Source organism: Contarinia nasturtii, unplaced genomic scaffold (assembly GCF_009176525.2).
Source record: "Contarinia nasturtii isolate CC-2019 unplaced genomic scaffold, AAFC_CNas_1.1 Cnas_scaffold_1500, whole genome shotgun sequence".
Taxonomy (NCBI): domain Eukaryota; kingdom Metazoa; phylum Arthropoda; class Insecta; order Diptera; family Cecidomyiidae; genus Contarinia; species Contarinia nasturtii.
This window is the reverse complement of record NW_022198836.1, coordinates 865122-881458: the sequence shown is the minus strand read 5'-3', so window position 1 is coordinate 881458 and position 16337 is coordinate 865122. Positions and strand designations below refer to the sequence as shown.

The 16337-nt window shown below is 33.5% G+C and overlaps 8 protein-coding genes across 10 annotated transcripts; 4 read left to right on the top strand and 4 right to left on the bottom strand.

Moving 5' to 3' along the window:
- Window positions 1–186: 186 nt before the first annotated feature.
- LOC116346301 (AH receptor-interacting protein) lies at window positions 187–1683 on the bottom strand. The gene is made up of 6 exons (XM_031776258.1): window positions 1465–1683; window positions 1219–1404; window positions 983–1145; window positions 730–916; window positions 521–663; window positions 187–454 (listed from the first exon to the last, which is right to left on the bottom strand). Exons 1-6 carry the CDS (start codon window positions 1552–1554, stop codon window positions 252–254), a joined length of 972 nt encoding a protein of 323 aa, XP_031632118.1. The 5' UTR covers window positions 1555–1683; the 3' UTR covers window positions 187–251.
- A 224-nt stretch (window positions 1684–1907) lies between these two features.
- Window positions 1908–3501, top strand: LOC116346339 (calcineurin B homologous protein 1). The gene is made up of 3 exons (XM_031776328.1): window positions 1908–2115; window positions 2209–2472; window positions 2893–3501. Exons 1-3 carry the CDS (start codon window positions 2049–2051, stop codon window positions 3129–3131), a joined length of 570 nt encoding a protein of 189 aa, XP_031632188.1. The 5' UTR covers window positions 1908–2048; the 3' UTR covers window positions 3132–3501.
- Window positions 3502–3666: 165 nt separating this feature from the next.
- Window positions 3667–4423, top strand: LOC116346463 (ADP-ribosylation factor-like protein 16). The gene is made up of 2 exons (XM_031776534.1): window positions 3667–4057; window positions 4117–4423. The coding sequence occupies exons 1-2, from the start codon at window positions 3667–3669 to the stop codon at window positions 4344–4346; spliced, it is 621 nt and encodes a 206-aa protein (XP_031632394.1). The 3' UTR covers window positions 4347–4423.
- Window positions 4407–5210, bottom strand: LOC116346354 (50S ribosomal protein L27). The gene is made up of 4 exons (XM_031776354.1): window positions 5055–5210; window positions 4832–4995; window positions 4652–4747; window positions 4407–4565 (listed from the first exon to the last, which is right to left on the bottom strand). Exons 1-4 carry the CDS (start codon window positions 5122–5124, stop codon window positions 4458–4460), a joined length of 438 nt encoding a protein of 145 aa, XP_031632214.1. The 5' UTR covers window positions 5125–5210; the 3' UTR covers window positions 4407–4457.
- Window positions 5211–5279: 69 nt separating this feature from the next.
- On the top strand, window positions 5280–7443 carry LOC116346353. Of its 2 annotated transcripts, none has more exons than XM_031776353.1 (9): window positions 5280–5470; window positions 5535–5658; window positions 5729–5863; window positions 5959–6044; window positions 6116–6372; window positions 6450–6683; window positions 6762–6932; window positions 7004–7115; window positions 7193–7443. In XM_031776353.1, exons 1-9 carry the CDS (start codon window positions 5331–5333, stop codon window positions 7323–7325), a joined length of 1392 nt encoding a protein of 463 aa, XP_031632213.1. In that variant the 5' UTR covers window positions 5280–5330; the 3' UTR covers window positions 7326–7443. The 2 variants fall into 2 exon arrangements, with proteins under 2 accessions (XP_031632213.1, XP_031632212.1); XM_031776352.1 differs by having other exon boundaries at window positions 6998–7115.
- On the bottom strand, window positions 7431–11643 carry LOC116346352 (claspin). Of its 2 annotated transcripts, none has more exons than XM_031776351.1 (11): window positions 10947–11643; window positions 10796–10875; window positions 10601–10729; window positions 9977–10534; window positions 9414–9898; window positions 9112–9344; window positions 8852–9038; window positions 8635–8774; window positions 8101–8568; window positions 7724–8044; window positions 7431–7657 (listed from the first exon to the last, which is right to left on the bottom strand). In XM_031776351.1, exons 1-11 carry the CDS (start codon window positions 11538–11540, stop codon window positions 7532–7534), a joined length of 3321 nt encoding a protein of 1106 aa, XP_031632211.1. In that variant the 5' UTR covers window positions 11541–11643; the 3' UTR covers window positions 7431–7531. The 2 variants fall into 2 exon arrangements, with proteins under 2 accessions (XP_031632211.1, XP_031632210.1); XM_031776350.1 differs by having other exon boundaries at window positions 7432–7657; window positions 9103–9344.
- Window positions 11644–11772: 129 nt separating this feature from the next.
- LOC116346363 (probable cleavage and polyadenylation specificity factor subunit 2) lies at window positions 11773–15298 on the top strand. Its single transcript, XM_031776373.1, has 11 exons — window positions 11773–12046; window positions 12106–12236; window positions 12320–12493; window positions 12560–12807; window positions 12904–13274; window positions 13375–13444; window positions 13520–13925; window positions 14006–14167; window positions 14259–14621; window positions 14691–14869; window positions 14949–15298. Exons 1-11 carry the CDS (start codon window positions 11898–11900, stop codon window positions 15039–15041), a joined length of 2346 nt encoding a protein of 781 aa, XP_031632233.1. The 5' UTR covers window positions 11773–11897; the 3' UTR covers window positions 15042–15298.
- LOC116346365 (myrosinase 1-like) lies at window positions 14900–16277 on the bottom strand. Its single transcript, XM_031776374.1, has 5 exons — window positions 15739–16277; window positions 15452–15618; window positions 15337–15379; window positions 15202–15243; window positions 14900–15142 (listed from the first exon to the last, which is right to left on the bottom strand). Exons 1-5 carry the CDS (start codon window positions 16086–16088, stop codon window positions 15064–15066), a joined length of 681 nt encoding a protein of 226 aa, XP_031632234.1. The 5' UTR covers window positions 16089–16277; the 3' UTR covers window positions 14900–15063.
- Window positions 16278–16337: the final 60 nt, after the last annotated feature.

The window sequence follows — 16337 nt, the reverse complement described above, 5'->3', positions numbered from 1 at the left end:
CATGTATGTATACCGTTCAAATTTCCCAATCATATAGGCGGAATAGCAGTAAAACGCGAGTATACACAGCACATCAACGGTTGTAGTATTTCGATTTGTTTGTAAACGATGTTTTAAATTTTACGTTTAAACCTAACTAACTTTTATGGCTGAAGAAGAGAGTATTTTGAATGAAAATACATTATATATATTTTGGACACTGTATTACGAAACTGATAGTTTACAATATGACATAATTACAATTTTTCATTTCAGGAAAACAAACTCTTATATCGAAGTTTTGCTTCGACTTCGTTTAACTTAATGTCCTCATTTAGTTGGCTTAAGTCACGGTTAATACTTTTTGTTAGGCCCGTGTCAAGTTCTAGACATCTTTGGAAGTCCTTCTTAGCGTCATCTGGATTCCATGCGCCGACGTGTCCCTTCGCTCTTCGATACAAGGCCTTAACATTATCTGAAAGTTGAAATAATAAAATTATCACATACAAATACACACATTTTTTTTTTAAATCATTATTACTTGGCTCATGTTTAAGTACTTCGGTACAATGTTCAATAACTGCATAGTAGTCCTTTTTCAATAATTTACATTGTGAATAATTAAGTAGTAATGGAATTTTAATTTTAATCAATTCCATCCATTCGGTATCATGTGGTTTTTCTCTGTTGATATTATGAATTCAAACAATGTAATACTCATTTTTACAGAAAAAAAACTTCAAATCGTACTTCAACAAAAGCTGCTCAATGATTGCCAGCGCAGCTCTATATTTATCTTCAGCTTCGGCAATTTTCCCGTTTCGATATAACTCATTTCCTATTTCGCGATTTTCCTTTATTGTACTGAATCTCTCATTTTCAGTTAATTGCCACGATTCTTTTTCATATTCGGTTGGCAATTCAACCGAAATTAGTTCTGTAAATATTGGAGTGAATATTGATTTCTTTTTTCTTTACTATTATGATTATTATTATTATTTGCCTATGATAAATTCCAAATCACACTGCTTTGCAAACAATTCATCCAAATCTTTGTATCCAATTCCCTCGTTTTGTATTGTCATACCGCAACAGTGTTTTCGTTCCTCTTTTGGTTTTTCAATATCGCGTAGTGTTTTTGAAATGAATGGATATTGAGCTACAAGCTAAAAGTGAACATTTTGTGTTTGTATTTTTTTGGGTATGCCAATAATTTCAAATGGTTTAACTCAAACTCACTGATTTATGAACGCGAAATTTTGCAACTTCATTTAAAGACATCTTCTTAACAATTGCTTCCCATACTTCAAACTTGAACTTCTTCCCGATAATTAATTCCATTGGTTTTCCATACTTCTTGCTGTCATCAATTATTTTTTGGTCATTATTATCATAGCATGTTTTAGTTTGGTAATGAAATTTCACCTGATTTCGAAAAGAAAAACATTCAAAATATTTTACATTCACGGATTGTTATCATCTTACTTTTGTTCCATCAACTAGAGGTATATATTTGGAACCCCTGTAAATGATTTCCTTTTTTATTAAAGCTTCGTCACTCGTATTGAGATCCATGATACTGCTGTAGATTTTCTTTCGTGAAAATGTTCACAATTCTTTTTTCTTCAATAAAATTTGAAGCGATTGTATTGATAGGAGATTTTGTGTGTTGAATATTTGTTTTCAATTGGAAGCATGACAACTAAGGTCAAAAACGCAGGGTTGTATAAAACAATTTATTATTGTCCAATGTGCAAGTGTTTTAAACGGTAATTAGAAAAAAGAAAATCATATTGAGAGAAAAATGGTAAATTCTGAGGCAAACTTAAAACTATTTATACACTATATTTCATTTTGAATGAAAATACTAAATAAAATAGATGGAGTAATGTTAGCTGGGTAAAGTGCTACATGAATTACGTCAAACAAACAAGCTGTCAATGACGTTCAGTTTTATTGTTATTGAGAGAGTCAGTAAATGATCCAGTACTCGTATATAACACGAAAAAAAATTGAAAACTTTTATTTAGAGTGAATATATCGTGAACCTTTTCATTTTTCATACAATAATGGGAAATAAATCGTCACTTCTTTTGCGCCCAGAGGAAATTGCCCAAATCCAAGAAGAAACCGGATGTAAGAAAAAGTTTATTTTTATATTATTCTAGACATATGTAATGCTCTGTTTTTATTAAATGTCCTTGTATCGTTTTATTGCATTGTTTTTAGTTACACCAAATCAGATTGAGCGATTATATTCGCGTTTCACATCGTTAGACAGAACTGACTGTGGAACTTTATCGCGAGAAGATTTCTTAAGAATTCCGGAGTTGGCCATTAATCCATTATGCGATAGAATAGTGCATGCATTTTTTGCAGACAGTACTGATGATCGCGTAAATTTCAGACAATTCATGCAAGTATTGGCCCACTTTCGACCTATAAAAAAGAGTTCGGCCAACAAATTGAACAGTCGTGAAGAAAAATTGAAATGTTAGTATTATATTCAAAAATTAAATAAGTTTAGTTTCAACCAGAGCTGTCAAAGAGTGTCTGTTCATTCGTTCGTAGAAAACGAAGTGTTCGCCATGTTCGTTCGTAGCAAACTCCGAACGGATGTTTAGAATATGTTCGTATCTTAAAAAATGGTAGATATTATAATTTGTAAATGTAAATTCTTTACAATCTTGTTCGGGTTTGTTTGTACCTTGAGTTAAGATGAATAGAGTAATGTGCAAATGGCGAAAATTTAATTTTCTATGATCAAACGACCACACAGAATTCCCACGAACAAACGAACAGTTACAAAAAAGAAAAAAGTGCTACGAACGTAAGATCTGTTCATTCTTTTGCGTTCGTTGAAGTTCAAACTTTGAACCTATAACAATATTTCTTCTTTTTTTTTTTGAACAGTTGCATTCAAAATGTACGACTTGGATGATGATGAATCTATATCCAGAACTGAACTACTAAACATATTGCATATGATGGTAGGCGCAAATATCAGTCAAGATCAGCTAATGAGCATTGCAGAGAGGACAATAATGGAAGCAGATCAATGTGGAACCGGGAAAATTTCCTTTGATGACTTCTGCAAGGCTCTAGAACGATGTGATGTTGAACAAAAAATGTCTATTCGATTTTTGAATTAAATTCATATAAATTTGTAATTTGCGAAGTAAATTTCATTTGAAGTTTGATGCAGAGACTATTTTAAGCTGCAGTTAGTATCTTTATCTGCTGTTCTTAATAAAAAAATGCAGTCGTAAATTTTGTAAAATTATTAAAATTTTAAAAAGTTCTGGGACAGTTTTAGTGGCAATGTCCTCTATTTCGAGCTCAACAATCATTTGCTTCATATGTAATATAATAAAAAACCAATATTGAAAAAATGTCCTTGAAAAAAATTATGTCATGTCCTCGATTTTTTCTGTTCTGCAGTGTAACATTTTCTTAAAATAGTCTCTGGTTTGATGATTGGTTATGGTTGAATGATTTAAATAAAGTGGTTTAAAAATGGTATTATAATTTATTTTAATAATAAAGAATTATTCGCCTGGATTTTATTGTCTCTTTTTGGATTTGGTTGGAATGTTATTTGTGACACCGATAGCCATATTGTGTACTAATTGTCAACCTTTATTGCCATGGCTACGAAATAACAGTCGGACAAATTTTGTACAAAAAATGGGAACCCAACCGATTGTGAATTTACCAACGATTTTGTGTCTTGGTCCAAGACAATCGGGAAAAACGCATTTATTATCCAGTCTTCAACTTTCTGGACGCATAACAAATGTATCTCACTCAGTTCAAACAATCGGTACGAATATATTTACAATCAAACTGCTAGACGGTGCTCAAAAACAAAGCAGCACTTCAGTAGCAACAGCATCACACTGTGGCAAGCAAAAAACAACTGCAAACGCCAGTTTTCGACGTTCAATGAAAAATCCAAGCGTTACGATAATGGAAATCGGCGGTATGATGGCACCAATGTGGACCAATTATTTGAATAATGTTTCAAAGATATTATATGTGATTGATACATCAAATTTGTGTCAAATTTCTGCAGCGGGTATGTAAATATTTCGTTGGTTTATTTTCTTAAATATCATGCAATATTTTATGTTTTAGGTGTCTTATTGTATTCGTTACTGGCTGATCCAAGGTTGCAGCACACAAAATTCTTACTTATCCTTACAAAAATGGATTTGGCATATCGTCAAATGAGGAACGAAATGTTGCTCATGATTCACTTTGAAAAACTAAAAAAACAAATTCGTCAATCGATTCAAATTGTTGAAACAAGCTCAATCACTTGCAGTGGACATCAAAAAATTTTGGAATGGTTATCATTGCCATAAACAGCGCTCTCTCTTTACATTTGAAAAAAAAAAATATATTTCTATTGAAAACACTTAAAATGCATACTAAATTGTAACCCGATTTATTCTACATTGAATATTCAATTTTAATTAAATTTCATCAATTAATTTAAAACGATTGTGTTGTTCAAATGGTAAAATGTTGAAGTACTTTTTGTAAATGGTATCGCTTTCTCTGCTAGCATAGATTCGTTGAACCTGGGGCGAAACAGAAAAGAAAAATGGAATTGATGGAAATTAAAAAAAAAACATGTAATTGAACGTAATGGAATGTAATGATTCACCCATGTATGATCCCAATTTGGATTGAATTGTTCACATGTAACGACAACTCGGCCTTCGGTCAATGCGTATAAAGTTCCGTTTTTACCAAAACCAACCTGATTTGTTAAAAAGAACGAAACAATATTGTATATATGAGTTTTCGTTATTGATTCACAATATTTTTGTTCTTTTCAATTTACATTTAAACCTGGATGATATCGTAAATTCCGTTGCAGGACCAATATTTTATTCTCAGACACATAAGCGCCGTCATTGACCTTCCATCCACGATGCTTTGGTCTTGTATTTATGGGTCTGTTTCTGGTACTGCCCTTTGCCTTAACTTTTTTTCCACGAACTTGATCTATAAAGTGGGATATTTTTTGAGTATAGTTTTTGATCAAGACAATTAAATTGCTTTACTTAAAATAAATGATTGCCCGCTCAATAAACTCTTGGCGCCAAAATTAAAAAAATTCTGCAAATAATTCATGGTGAGTAAAAGTATTTTTTTTAATAAATTTATATCGCGCAAAGTGTACACTTGTATGAAATAAAATGAAAAGTTAGGTTATGACATAGGAATAGAATTGACATGTGAAGTGACACTGTCAACAATAAACTTGACATATTCAGTGAATAGATTTTATTTGAAATTTTGCGAGACTAGTACTGACGCTTCAGCTGATTGAAAGAAAGATGAATTCGGTAGGATTTTCATATCCTGCCACTAATTTGAGCATTTATGCTCCAGGTCACATCGGAATTTGTATGTTGTCGTTTTATGACCAAGATAAGGCAATATCCGACTCAAGCACATATATTGTTGACGTTGATCAGTAAGTTAATGCACATAGAAATGAAATGACTAATTGTCTTATCGAAAGTTTTTTTTTTTTGAAGATGCTTCGGTATGAACTTGTACAATGAAAAATTGACTCGTTTGGATACAATCCCACCAGCAGGTGTGGTATTTCTCGTGGATCTGGGTTTCGAAGGTTTTCATCGTGCCGTCTGCAATATTCAAGTTAGTACAATGAAATAAAAAACATTGTTCAACTCCATTAAAATCAATTCAATATTTAATATGGTTGTAGAACATCAACACTTTGTTGTTAATTGACATTGGCGAAATTATGCAAGTATCATCTGCAGCAGACGTGAAGATGTTCTCGCTTTCAAGTAGAGCACAAGAATTGTCAGCTCGAGCAATCAATTGCACAGTTTTGGAGGTATGTTGACTTTTGGTCATTCATATTTTGTTTCTGTTTTGGAAGATGTGTGAAACGACAAAATTTTGCATTTTGATTAAAAATAATCCCAACAGATTTTCGACGAATATGAAAATAGAATCAGTGATTTTACCAAAATGCTGAATCAACAAATATGGTTCGCTGTTTACGAGGTTGGGAAGTATGTTTTTTTAAATGAATATGTAGTAGATTTGATAGTAGGGAAGATAAAATAAAGTCATTATTATTTAGGAAAAATATGGTTGTTACCTTGCATAAGACCAGACCAGTAGAAACACCTAAAACAGAAAAAGCCAGCATAGAATTGACTGAAGAAGAACGGAAAATATTGTTTGAAGAGCCGAAAATGATGACAACTAATGCACTAAAAGCAGTTGCAGGTCATGTGCCAACTGACGAAAAACTGATTTGCAAATTTTATGATCCCAAAACAGGCGGTTGCTTCAAAGGCAATTCTTGTCATTTGATACACGTACAAGTATTGCGTGGTGGGTTGAAGACTTTTTTCGTTAACCTAAATTACTATCGAAGAAAATAATAATTATTATACAAACTATTCTTGAAGATGGAACGACTCGTGATCGAAAAGAAATAAAGCATAGAATGCTGGATCAAATAATGCCAATGATTGGGTCCACGTATAAAGTCTGCATAACATCCATTGTAAGTTCAGAAGAATTTTTTTGCCATATTCCCGAAATTTGTGCGCAAACGTTATCGAGCTCACTTGAAGATTTCAAAAAACAATTAAATGCGGCCAATATGGTCGAACAATATCAACCATACAATGGTGTGCCCGGTATGTAATGGAGTCCATGCATTACTGCACTGGATGTGTATTCAAATAGATTTTGAGCTAATGTTTCATTTTGCTTAGATCTCCATGAGCTCATCTTGTTCAAGAATCAGGGTGTTTATTACCGGGGCCAGGTACTTGATCATCATTCCGAAGAGTGTATAGTTGTGCTTTTCGTCGATTATGGTGCTGTCCAGAAGGTCAATATTCGAGACACTTTCCGATGGCACACACGCTGGGATACAATAGCAGGTAAGGATATATCCATAATGAAATTTCATCTATCTTTTAAATTTTCAAAAATAAATTAAATTAAGCTTTAGCATACCGCTGCATTTTGGGAAATATTCGAGCACGCCGTAAAAATGATGTTGAAGCCAGAGAAGCCCTTCGAAATTTAATACTCAACGGAAGTGATGTTTCTATCCAAGTCATGTAAGTAATTTTAACTTTGAGAATTCTCATGCATTTTTTAATATAACAATAATAAGTTCATAATAATAAAATTTCAGTTCGTGTGCTGAACACCTGTATGTCCGATTGTATGACGACAATGGATATGATGTAGGCGAAACACTTTGTGCAAATGGTCTGTGTATAAATGCACCGAGATTGATACCAGTGTCAACTCAACTCCCTGGTTGAATAAACCAGCCAAAGACGAAAAATCATAGTGTTTATGCAATGAAATAACATGATGGAAACATCTGATCAAAACAAGATGTTAAATAAACGCTAATGGATATTTTATTGAAAATGCAAATACAATTTGTTCATTTTATAAGTTTTAAGTTGAAGAAAAAAATTTTTACAATAATTTTTTACCATACTATGAATTAACCTTAATAAACTCAACTAAGTGAATCAAAAAATGCTTTTGTTTGCGGTCTCAGTTTTTCAGTCTTCAGAATGTCTGTTTTTGATTTTTTGCTCGGATTATTCGCTTCCATGCTGCTCTCCGATTTTCGTTTCGAACTCTGGAAAATTAATTTTGCGTTAAATTAGTAATTGCAGAATGTACAAAGAATTGAATAGAAGCTTACATCTGTCTTTTCGGTCGCTACAAAAATATAATTTCCTTTTCCTTTGGCAGTATTCAATATTGCGTCATTATCACTCCCAGTTTTAGACAAACATACCAACTTTTCCAAAATTGGACTATCTCGATTTAAAAACGACTTTCGACTGTGGTGCATTGTATGCAAATCACTTCTTGTGATCAAAAAAGGCGACGCAGTTTTTGATGAAGCAGCACTTACTGGCTTTATAATTGCAATGCGTTTGCTAGTATTGAGTGAACTTTCGACTGTAGTTTGGTCAGCAACAGTTTCAAGTTGTACATGTTCGGCAGCCATAACAGCAGTCTGCAAAATATCAATATTTAGTTTATATTTGATTATCAGAAATTTAGTAACCATACCATGTCTTTATCATATGTTTGCTCTTTCAATAGCTTTTCGCGTTCGTATCGAATACGTCGCCATTCCGATTCATTTTCGTCGTCACTATTGTGTAGGTCCGTTGCCTCGTTATCCACATTCTGCATTTGATCATCATTGTTTTCGCCATTGTTCAAATGTTTCCATCGGAATTTTCGCTCTCGTTCTTGGCCGTTGTCCTCTTCTTCTATAAAGCGTTCCGTCAAAATGCGGATTTCTTTTGAGTCTTGGTCAATTTGTTCTCGCAATCGAATTCTTTCAAGCTCATCACGCAATTTTGTTTTGTCAAATTTATCAGTGTCTCCCAATTCAGCTTCATATCGATTCATTTCCTTCTCGTTTTCGTCTTCATCATCACTTCCCCACTCAGATTCGGATAGCTCGGCTTCATTTTCAAAAAACTCGGACGCTTTTTTTCGCACCTCACTTTTTTTCAATTCTACTTCAATCTAAAAATATTAGGTGATAAATTACTTGATCTACACTTCTAAATGAGATTTTATCATATTACTTACTTCATTTTCATCGGAATCATATTCAATATAACGTTCACCAATATCTTCTGAAGAAGATGAAACTTCTCCGTCACTTTCCATACGGTTGCTAGTTTCTCCTTCCCTAGACACAAAGGCCTCTGATTCTTCTTCTTCATCATCTATCCGAAAACAAAAAGAACACAAAAAAGTACTGAAATAATATATTATTTTAAACTCGCATTTTATAATGGCTAACCTGAATATACTACTGTGTGCCTTTTCTTCTTTTTAGTTCTTTGCGTTACGCCAACACGTTCATTTGTTTCTTCTTCATCTGATAGTAAAAATTGTGGTTTATTCTGAACAGTTTCAGGTTCCGTCACTTGTGCGATCAACGATTTCGATTGATTAGCTTGAGATGGCTCGACATCTCGAGATAGTTCCTATAAAATTTGAAAAACAAACATATGAATTAAGTCGAGGTAGTTATGTCATAATATAAATTACGTTTTCTACATTCTGAGTGGCAAACGTTCCAGAGCATAGAGCCATAAGCTGTGATTCACCGATCTCTTCATCTTCGTTGAATTCTTCGAACAGCTTGGTGGATGAATCTTTTTTGTTTGATTCCGGATCGGTTAAATTGCTAAGCTGTAAAATTTCAGATTCAAGAGCCGATATGTTGGCGACTGTGGTATTAGATTCTGAACACTCCATTTGTTGTGTTTCATCATCAATCGCTACAATAGCTGAAAAATATGAGATAAATTAATTTAAAAAAAAAAACGTTTTTGAATGATTTCAAAATAGGTTATTACAATTTGCTGTATCTTCATCTGAATCATCATCGATTGTTGTTAGAATGCGTTTACGTTGCTTTCGAAGATCACCAGTGTCAACTAGTGTATGATCTTCTGTCTTTTCAGTCTGGTCTTCATCATTCTCACTTTCTCCACTGCTCTCAGATTCTTCTTCATTAATTACATCATTTTGTTCAGTTTCTTCTTCAATCACATCCTCTTCTGCTAGTTCAACAGGGTCTGTTATCTGATCATCATCGTCGTCGTCATCATAAAATTCTTCGTCTTCACTTTCCATTTGTTTTCGCTGTAATTCATATTTCATTCCCTCTTGCAACTGTTGAGCAATCCTTTCTTCTCTTTTCTCCTTGATTTTTTTACTAAGCTCAGTTCGCAATTTAAAAAGACTTTCTCCTGGCCGGGCTTCCTTTTTAGATTTGCTATCGTCTTTATTCAAATGTACTGTATGCCGTTCCAAAGTGCAAGTATCCGTTTGGAATATGCTGAATAAAAAAAAATCAAAATAAATTGAGTTCAGTTAATTTATAGAAATTCTCTGTTTGATAACCGCAATGACAAACCTAAAATCTTGAGTATCATTTGCATGTGGATTAGCTTGTACATTCTTTTTGAATCGTTCCAAAAGTTCATCGACACCCGTTTTCTGCATCGGTTTTAAATCATTTGTTTCAAAATCGATAACAAACCCTTTTTCACCCTTCAATTTGGGAACATGATCGGTTGGTATTGAAAGTTTGACCTTGTCTTTGTTCATTGGTATTGTTTCCAATTGGACATCGAGCGCATTTGAAAATGCTTCAATCTCTGATACCGCGGCATTGAATTCATTTTGATCCGTAATTTCACCATCACCACCCATCATTTCAGTTATCCCATGATTATTGATGTCGTTTTCTTCATTATTTTCCACGGTATCGACGTGAAACTGTGCAGCTTCTTCTAATTGTGTTGGTTCTGTTTCTTCCACATCATTGTTTGAATTTTCATTCTTATTATCGTTGCCATTTTCATTGTTGTCCATAATAATATCATCTAAATTTGTATTTGACTCTTTATTTTCTTCTTCTTCTTCTTGGAAAAAGTTTTCGGCTTCTTGTGTACGTTTTTCCAATACATCCCTATTTTTAGTAATATTCACATTCTTATATGTATCGTTTTTTTTAAATTAAAATGAAAGTACATACATGAATTCAATTAATTCTTCATTTGTCATTTTGATCGGTTTTTTTGATAATTTTTCCTGCTGCTCAACAATACTCCGCCGACTTAAGAATTCTGTCAGTGAATGTTGCTTCGGTTTGTGATACGGAATGCTTAACAGGAATAAAATATAATTTTAATCCAAAATATCGTGCATATTTTAAATTTAACAAACATACTTAACACTAAGCTGTCGTGCCATTCGTTGCGATTCGCTTTGTATTTCCTTCATTTGTTGTTCAGCCATTTTTGCTGACATCTACATATTTTTTATTATTTGTTACTCAATTCGTTCATATGATTGATATATTGATGATGTGTAATAATTACCCGTTGTTCCAATTTTTCTCTGGGCTTTACATTTTCAGCTTTGTCGCTTGGACCATTACTTCGGGAACTTGTGTCTGAATCACCACCACTTGATTGACTAGAAGTGCTGCGTTTTTTCTTCCCCATTTTAGTAATTTTCTTAGCATCATTTTCAGTATCATCATCGGAATCAGATTGACTGCTGTTGAGTTCATGCTGTTGCTTTACCTTTTTCTTCTTGAGTTTTTTGACCGATTTCTTTACTTGGACAGCTCTATCACTCTGATTTCCATCACTTGAACTCTTTGTATCTGAATCACAGATTGACGGACGAATTATGAAACCACTTTGATTTTCTGCTGCATTTTTATCGTTCATATTTTGCAATTCATCATCATTTTCCATCTTATCATCATCGTCATCATCGGAACTCAAGATTCTGGTGGTTTTTCTAGACTTTACAACAGATATGTTCATGTCATCTTCTTCATCAGATGCTTCAAGTGTTGGTTTTTCAGGTGATAATAACTGATTGTTGATTGATTTTGATACATCCTCTTCATCGCTATTTTCTGAACCACTATACATTAGCGTTTCTTCAAAGCCACCATCCATATTGATTGGAAATTTTCGTTGTCGAATTAATATTAAAATACTATTACTTTTTTTTGCTGATGCAGTTTTATTTTGCTTTTGTTAACTAGTTTTGACGTTTTGAAAGTATGTTTTCGCGCCTATTCAATGGCGCCAAATTTTGACATCTGCTTCGAATACGTAAACGTATATTATACGTATACATGTGGAATAAATGTCAAACAAAAAGTCACCGGCCCAATTGACATTTACTTCAAAGAGCATAGGCTTGTTAAGTTGTTGTGTGTTTTTTTTTTGTTTTCGTTCATTCATAGGCGAGGAATTATTATTCAAACATTAAATTAGATTGTAAAAAATCGAAAGCCGGATGCAATCAAAATGACTTCAATCATCAAGTTACAAGCGCTTTCGGGTGCAATGGATGAGTCGCCACCATGCTATTTACTACAGATTGATGAAGTGAAAATTCTATTAGATTGTGGTTGGGATGAAAAATTCGATCCAAATTTCATAAAGGAAATCAAACGGTAAGATGGCACGTGATTTGTATTGTAATTCATATATTTATATTCGATTTATATTTCAGACATGTACACACAATAGATGCTATTTTGATTTCATATCCCGATCCCTTACATCTGGGCGCTCTACCGTATTTGGTTGGGAAATTGGGCTTGAATTGTCCTATATATGCTACAATTCCTATCTACAAAATGGGTAATGATGACTGATCTTTTTTATTTGTTTTTTTTTTTTCTCTCTCGATATTTTTATTAATTTTAATTCATCATTACAATCAGGGCAACTTTTCATGTATGATACATTTATGTCACACTACAATATGTACGACTTTGAATTGTTTTCACTGGACGATATTGATTCTGCTTTTGACAAAATTATACAATTGAAATATAATCAAAGTGTTTCACTGAAGGGAAAAGGCTACGGAATCACTATAACACCACTTGCTGCAGGTAAAATAAAGGTGAAATATGTTATAAATGGTGAACTAATACTTTAATTTGTTTATTTAAAAAAAGGGCATATGATTGGTGGAACGATATGGAAAATTGTAAAAATCGGTGAAGAGGATATTGTGTATGCCACTAACTTTAATCACAAAAAAGAGCGTCATCTAAATGGATGCGAATTGGAAAAAATGCAGCGTCCATCGCTTTTAATAACCGATGCATACAATGCGAATTACAATCAAGCTCGGAGGCGAGCCCGTGATGAAAAATTGATGACGAACATTTTGCAAACGCTTCGAAATGGCGGTAATGTAATGGTAATTATATAGAATAATCATTGCTATTATTCGATTTGTTGCTTTATACAATTGTTTTTTGTTTATTTTAAATTGATATTAATTTTCATCAACTAGGTAACTATTGATGCAGCCGGCCGATTACTCGAATTGGCTCACATGCTGGAACAACTTTGGAAAAATAAAGAGAGTGGCTTACTTGCTTACTCTTTGGCACTATTGAACAATGTCGGTTACAATGTGGTGGAATTTGCAAAGTCTCAAATCGAATGGATGAGTGACAAACTGATGAAAAGCTTTGAAGGAGCACGAAATAATCCGTTTCAATTTAGACATTTGCAACTGTGTCATACTCTAGCTGAATTACAAAAAGTACCATCTCCAAAAGTGGTTCTCTGCAGTACCACAGACATGGAAAGTGGATACTCAAGAGAATTGTTTATTCAGTGGGCATCTAATCCAAACAATAGCATCATAATTACGTCACGGTTGGTTGAAGCAAAAATAAACCAACTAAAATTTTATATTTCAAATTATATTTACAAAAGATACTGAACAACAATCTTAAAAAAAACTGTTTCTTCATAGGTCATCACCGGGTACCCTTGCCAGAGATTTGTTAGACAATGGAGGAAACGGTCGAAAAATTGAAATTGACGTACGTTGATGTATTCAATTTTTTTTAACGGTTTCTTTCAGGAAGATTTGAATTTAATTTTTATATTTTTTATAGGTTCGCCGTCGAGTTGATATCGAAGGAGCTGAACTAGATGAATACATGAGAACAGAGGGCGAAAAAAATTCGGCCATGAAACTGATTAAGCGAGATGTTGAAGAGCCAAGTTCCGACAGTGATGATGATATTGAAATGAATGTTATAACTGGAAAACATGATATTGTTGTGCGGCCACAGGGTCGAGCATCAACTGGATTCTTCAAATCGAGTAAAAAACAATATGCCATGTTTCCGTTTCACGAAGACAAGATACGCATCGACGATTACGGTGAAATTATACAGTTGGAAGAGTATAAATTGGCCGATGATATTCATCCCCAATCATCAGGACACGATGATAGCAAAGAGAATGGTCAAATCAAAATCGAAAATATCAATGAACAAAGCAAATCAACTGAAAATGGTATGTCACTGTTTTTTCATTATATGTTTCCGACTATTTTAAATTAATTCGATTCTTTTCTTTTGTGATTCTCCCCTTAGGTATGTCACTGTTGGAAAAGCCTACGAAATGTGTTAGTAGTCGAAAGACAATTGATATCAATGCACAGGTTCAATTTATCGATTTCGAGGGTAGCTCTGATGGAGAATCACTTTTGAAAATATTGTCTCAACTTAGACCACGGCGTGTGATTGTTGTCAGAGGTACGCCGGACATTTGTTTTACAATTATTTTTCGATTAGTTTCGATTACTTATCGATTATTTTCAATTTTATTCTTTTCTTTTGTGATTAGGTACGCCGGAAAATGTCAATCTAATAGCTAAGCACTGTAAACAGAGTATAGGAGCACGAGTATTTACACCCGCAAAGGGTGATATAATTGATGCAACAACAGAAAATCATATTTATCAAGTAAAACTCACAGAGGGCTTAGTTGCAAAACTTCAATTTCAAAAGGTAAAAGATGCCGACGTTGCATGGATTGATGCCAAGATTCGAGCACGAAGTAAGAAAATTCTGCCATCCCTGAATGCAAAAGCAACCAATGGTTCCAATACAAATGATAATGCTATGGAAATCGATAACGAAGAAGACGATAACGATGACGAAGACGAAGACGTTACAACAAATGGAGAAGTTTCCGTTCTACCGTCAAGTAAGTGTATATTGAATGCGTTCATTAGGGTATATCGTTTGAAGTAAATATAACATTTATTTGTTATAGCTGATAACAAATGGGCACTGGAACCAATTAATGATGAAGCTGTCGAACCACACAAATCAACATTCGTTAATGAGCTGAAGATCAGTGATTTTAAACAAGTACTATCGCGGAATAACATCCAATCGGAATTCTCTAACGGAGCATTATGGGTTGCAAATAGCACAATTGCCATTCGCAGAGTAAGAATAAATAAAAAAAAAAACAAATAATTTGGATAAAAAACAAATTCATAGAAAATATTTATTTTTGTATTTATAGATTGACACTGGAAAGCTATGCATGGAAGGATGTATATCCGATGAGTATTACAGAGTTCGAGATTTGTTATACGACCAATATGCAATTATTTAAAATCCATACAATGTTTGCAGACTCAGTTTATTTTGGGAATTTTACGAGTTGTTGTTACTAGACGCATAAAATTTGACGACTTTTTGGCAGTTCGTTCTTTCCTGAAGAAGATAAAAGAATTTTTATTTTACCAAGATTTCTTTTTTATCTTTATTTTTACCTTGGTGAAGACATATTGACATGGTACAATCCAAATTTTTCACTATTTTTTTGGAAAATAAACACAACAAAGCGTATATTTCAATGATCTTAATAAATGGTCGTCTCTTATTTATTTATCAACTAAATTACTTACGTATATCCTTGAGCCCATTCGAAATTATCGATTATCGACCATACTTTAAGAATAATTTACATTTGATCGGTATAAACAACATGTATAATGTATATTGATATATTGCTTCTTATACCTGTGTATCCTTTAAGATTTGTTTCGTCGTTCAAGATAACATCCAGAATATGTTTCAAGTGATCGTGTAAATAGACGATTCGATCGTCATCTTCGATTTGTCCTTCATCTGACCACCCATTTTCCGTGATTATTACGGGGGGATTGTTGTATTCTGCTTTGATCCATCTAAATGGGATGTAAATGTTTTTTTTTATTTATTTTTTGGAATTATTAATCAAATTAAGTTAGTTGTGTTCTGATATCAAATCATTCCTTTACAAATATAGAAAATCTATGGTTGTATACCTAAGTATATCGCCAATTCCCTCAGGTACAGAGTATAGCCAATCCGAAGCACTTTTCTTCCATTCTGGTTTTATTCGAAATTTCAAATTCATATCGCGCTGATATGATGGGTTCGGTCCGTCTGGTTGAGAAGAAATTGGCTCAACGATACGGCTTGTGTAATAATTCAATCCCAAAAAGTCAGCGGTTCCACGAATAGTTTCGATCCATTTGTCCGTGAATGATGGTAATCGTGACCATGAACGTCCCTCTCGAACAGAATTACTCGTAATAGTCGTTACCATATCAGCTGGATAGTTGCCTTTTAGACTAAAAATTGGATTTGCAAACCAGCCCAGGGAAAAGTGCATTGCTCGATCAACAGTACTTGAATCATTTGTATCAGAATAGAAAAATCGTGAGCTTAAAGTGATACCAACTTGACCATGGTAACGGTCATAGTATGTGTTTTTGTACAATCGATAAGCAACAGCATGGGCTTTCAATACATTGTGACCGCATAAGTATTCGCCTGTTCATGAAAGATAAGCACAAATTAATATGTGTCCATGGGAATAAAAGTGGCAATACAAAAACCGAATCTGAAGAACGTTACATAT

Coding starts and splice junctions, on each gene's coding strand:
- LOC116346301 (XM_031776258.1), bottom strand. CDS start 1,554: ATGGATCTCAATACGAGTGACGAAGCTTTAATAAAAAAGGAAATCATT. Junction 1,405..1,464: donor CTCTAGTTGATGGAACAAAA/GTAAGATGATAA, acceptor TTTCGAAATCAG/GTGAAATTTCATTACCAAAC. Junction 455..520: donor AGTACTTAAACATGAGCCAA/GTAATAATGATT, acceptor TTCAACTTTCAG/ATAATGTTAAGGCCTTGTAT.
- LOC116346339 (XM_031776328.1), top strand. CDS start 2,049: ATGGGAAATAAATCGTCACTTCTTTTGCGCCCAGAGGAAATTGCCCAA. Junction 2,116..2,208: donor AATCCAAGAAGAAACCGGAT/GTAAGAAAAAGT, acceptor CATTGTTTTTAG/TTACACCAAATCAGATTGAG. Junction 2,473..2,892: donor TCGTGAAGAAAAATTGAAAT/GTTAGTATTATA, acceptor TTTTTTGAACAG/TTGCATTCAAAATGTACGAC.
- LOC116346463 (XM_031776534.1), top strand. CDS start 3,667: ATGGGAACCCAACCGATTGTGAATTTACCAACGATTTTGTGTCTTGGT. Junction 4,058..4,116: donor GTGTCAAATTTCTGCAGCGG/GTATGTAAATAT, acceptor TTTATGTTTTAG/GTGTCTTATTGTATTCGTTA.
- LOC116346354 (XM_031776354.1), bottom strand. CDS start 5,124: ATGAATTATTTGCAGAATTTTTTTAATTTTGGCGCCAAGAGTTTATTG. Junction 4,748..4,831: donor GATATCATCCAGGTTTAAAT/GTAAATTGAAAA, acceptor TTAACAAATCAG/GTTGGTTTTGGTAAAAACGG. Junction 4,566..4,651: donor CAAATTGGGATCATACATGG/GTGAATCATTAC, acceptor GTTTCGCCCCAG/GTTCAACGAATCTATGCTAG.
- LOC116346353 (XM_031776352.1), top strand. CDS start 5,331: ATGAATTCGGTAGGATTTTCATATCCTGCCACTAATTTGAGCATTTAT. Junction 6,684..6,761: donor ACCATACAATGGTGTGCCCG/GTATGTAATGGA, acceptor CATTTTGCTTAG/ATCTCCATGAGCTCATCTTG. Junction 7,116..7,192: donor GATGTTTCTATCCAAGTCAT/GTAAGTAATTTT, acceptor ATAAAATTTCAG/TTCGTGTGCTGAACACCTGT.
- LOC116346352 (XM_031776350.1), bottom strand. CDS start 11,540: ATGGATGGTGGCTTTGAAGAAACGCTAATGTATAGTGGTTCAGAAAAT. Junction 10,730..10,795: donor GCACGACAGCTTAGTGTTAA/GTATGTTTGTTA, acceptor ATTCCTGTTAAG/CATTCCGTATCACAAACCGA. Junction 8,045..8,100: donor AAACATATGATAAAGACATG/GTATGGTTACTA, acceptor GATATTTTGCAG/ACTGCTGTTATGGCTGCCGA.
- LOC116346363 (XM_031776373.1), top strand. CDS start 11,898: ATGACTTCAATCATCAAGTTACAAGCGCTTTCGGGTGCAATGGATGAG. Junction 12,047..12,105: donor TTCATAAAGGAAATCAAACG/GTAAGATGGCAC, acceptor TTTATATTTCAG/ACATGTACACACAATAGATG. Junction 13,445..13,519: donor GTCGAAAAATTGAAATTGAC/GTACGTTGATGT, acceptor TATTTTTTATAG/GTTCGCCGTCGAGTTGATAT.
- LOC116346365 (XM_031776374.1), bottom strand. CDS start 16,088: ATGCACTTTTCCCTGGGCTGGTTTGCAAATCCAATTTTTAGTCTAAAA. Junction 15,244..15,336: donor GAATGGGCTCAAGGATATAC/GTAAGTAATTTA, acceptor CCAAAAAAATAG/TGAAAAATTTGGATTGTACC. Junction 15,143..15,201: donor GTCAATATGTCTTCACCAAG/GTAAAAATAAAG, acceptor TATCTTCTTCAG/GAAAGAACGAACTGCCAAAA.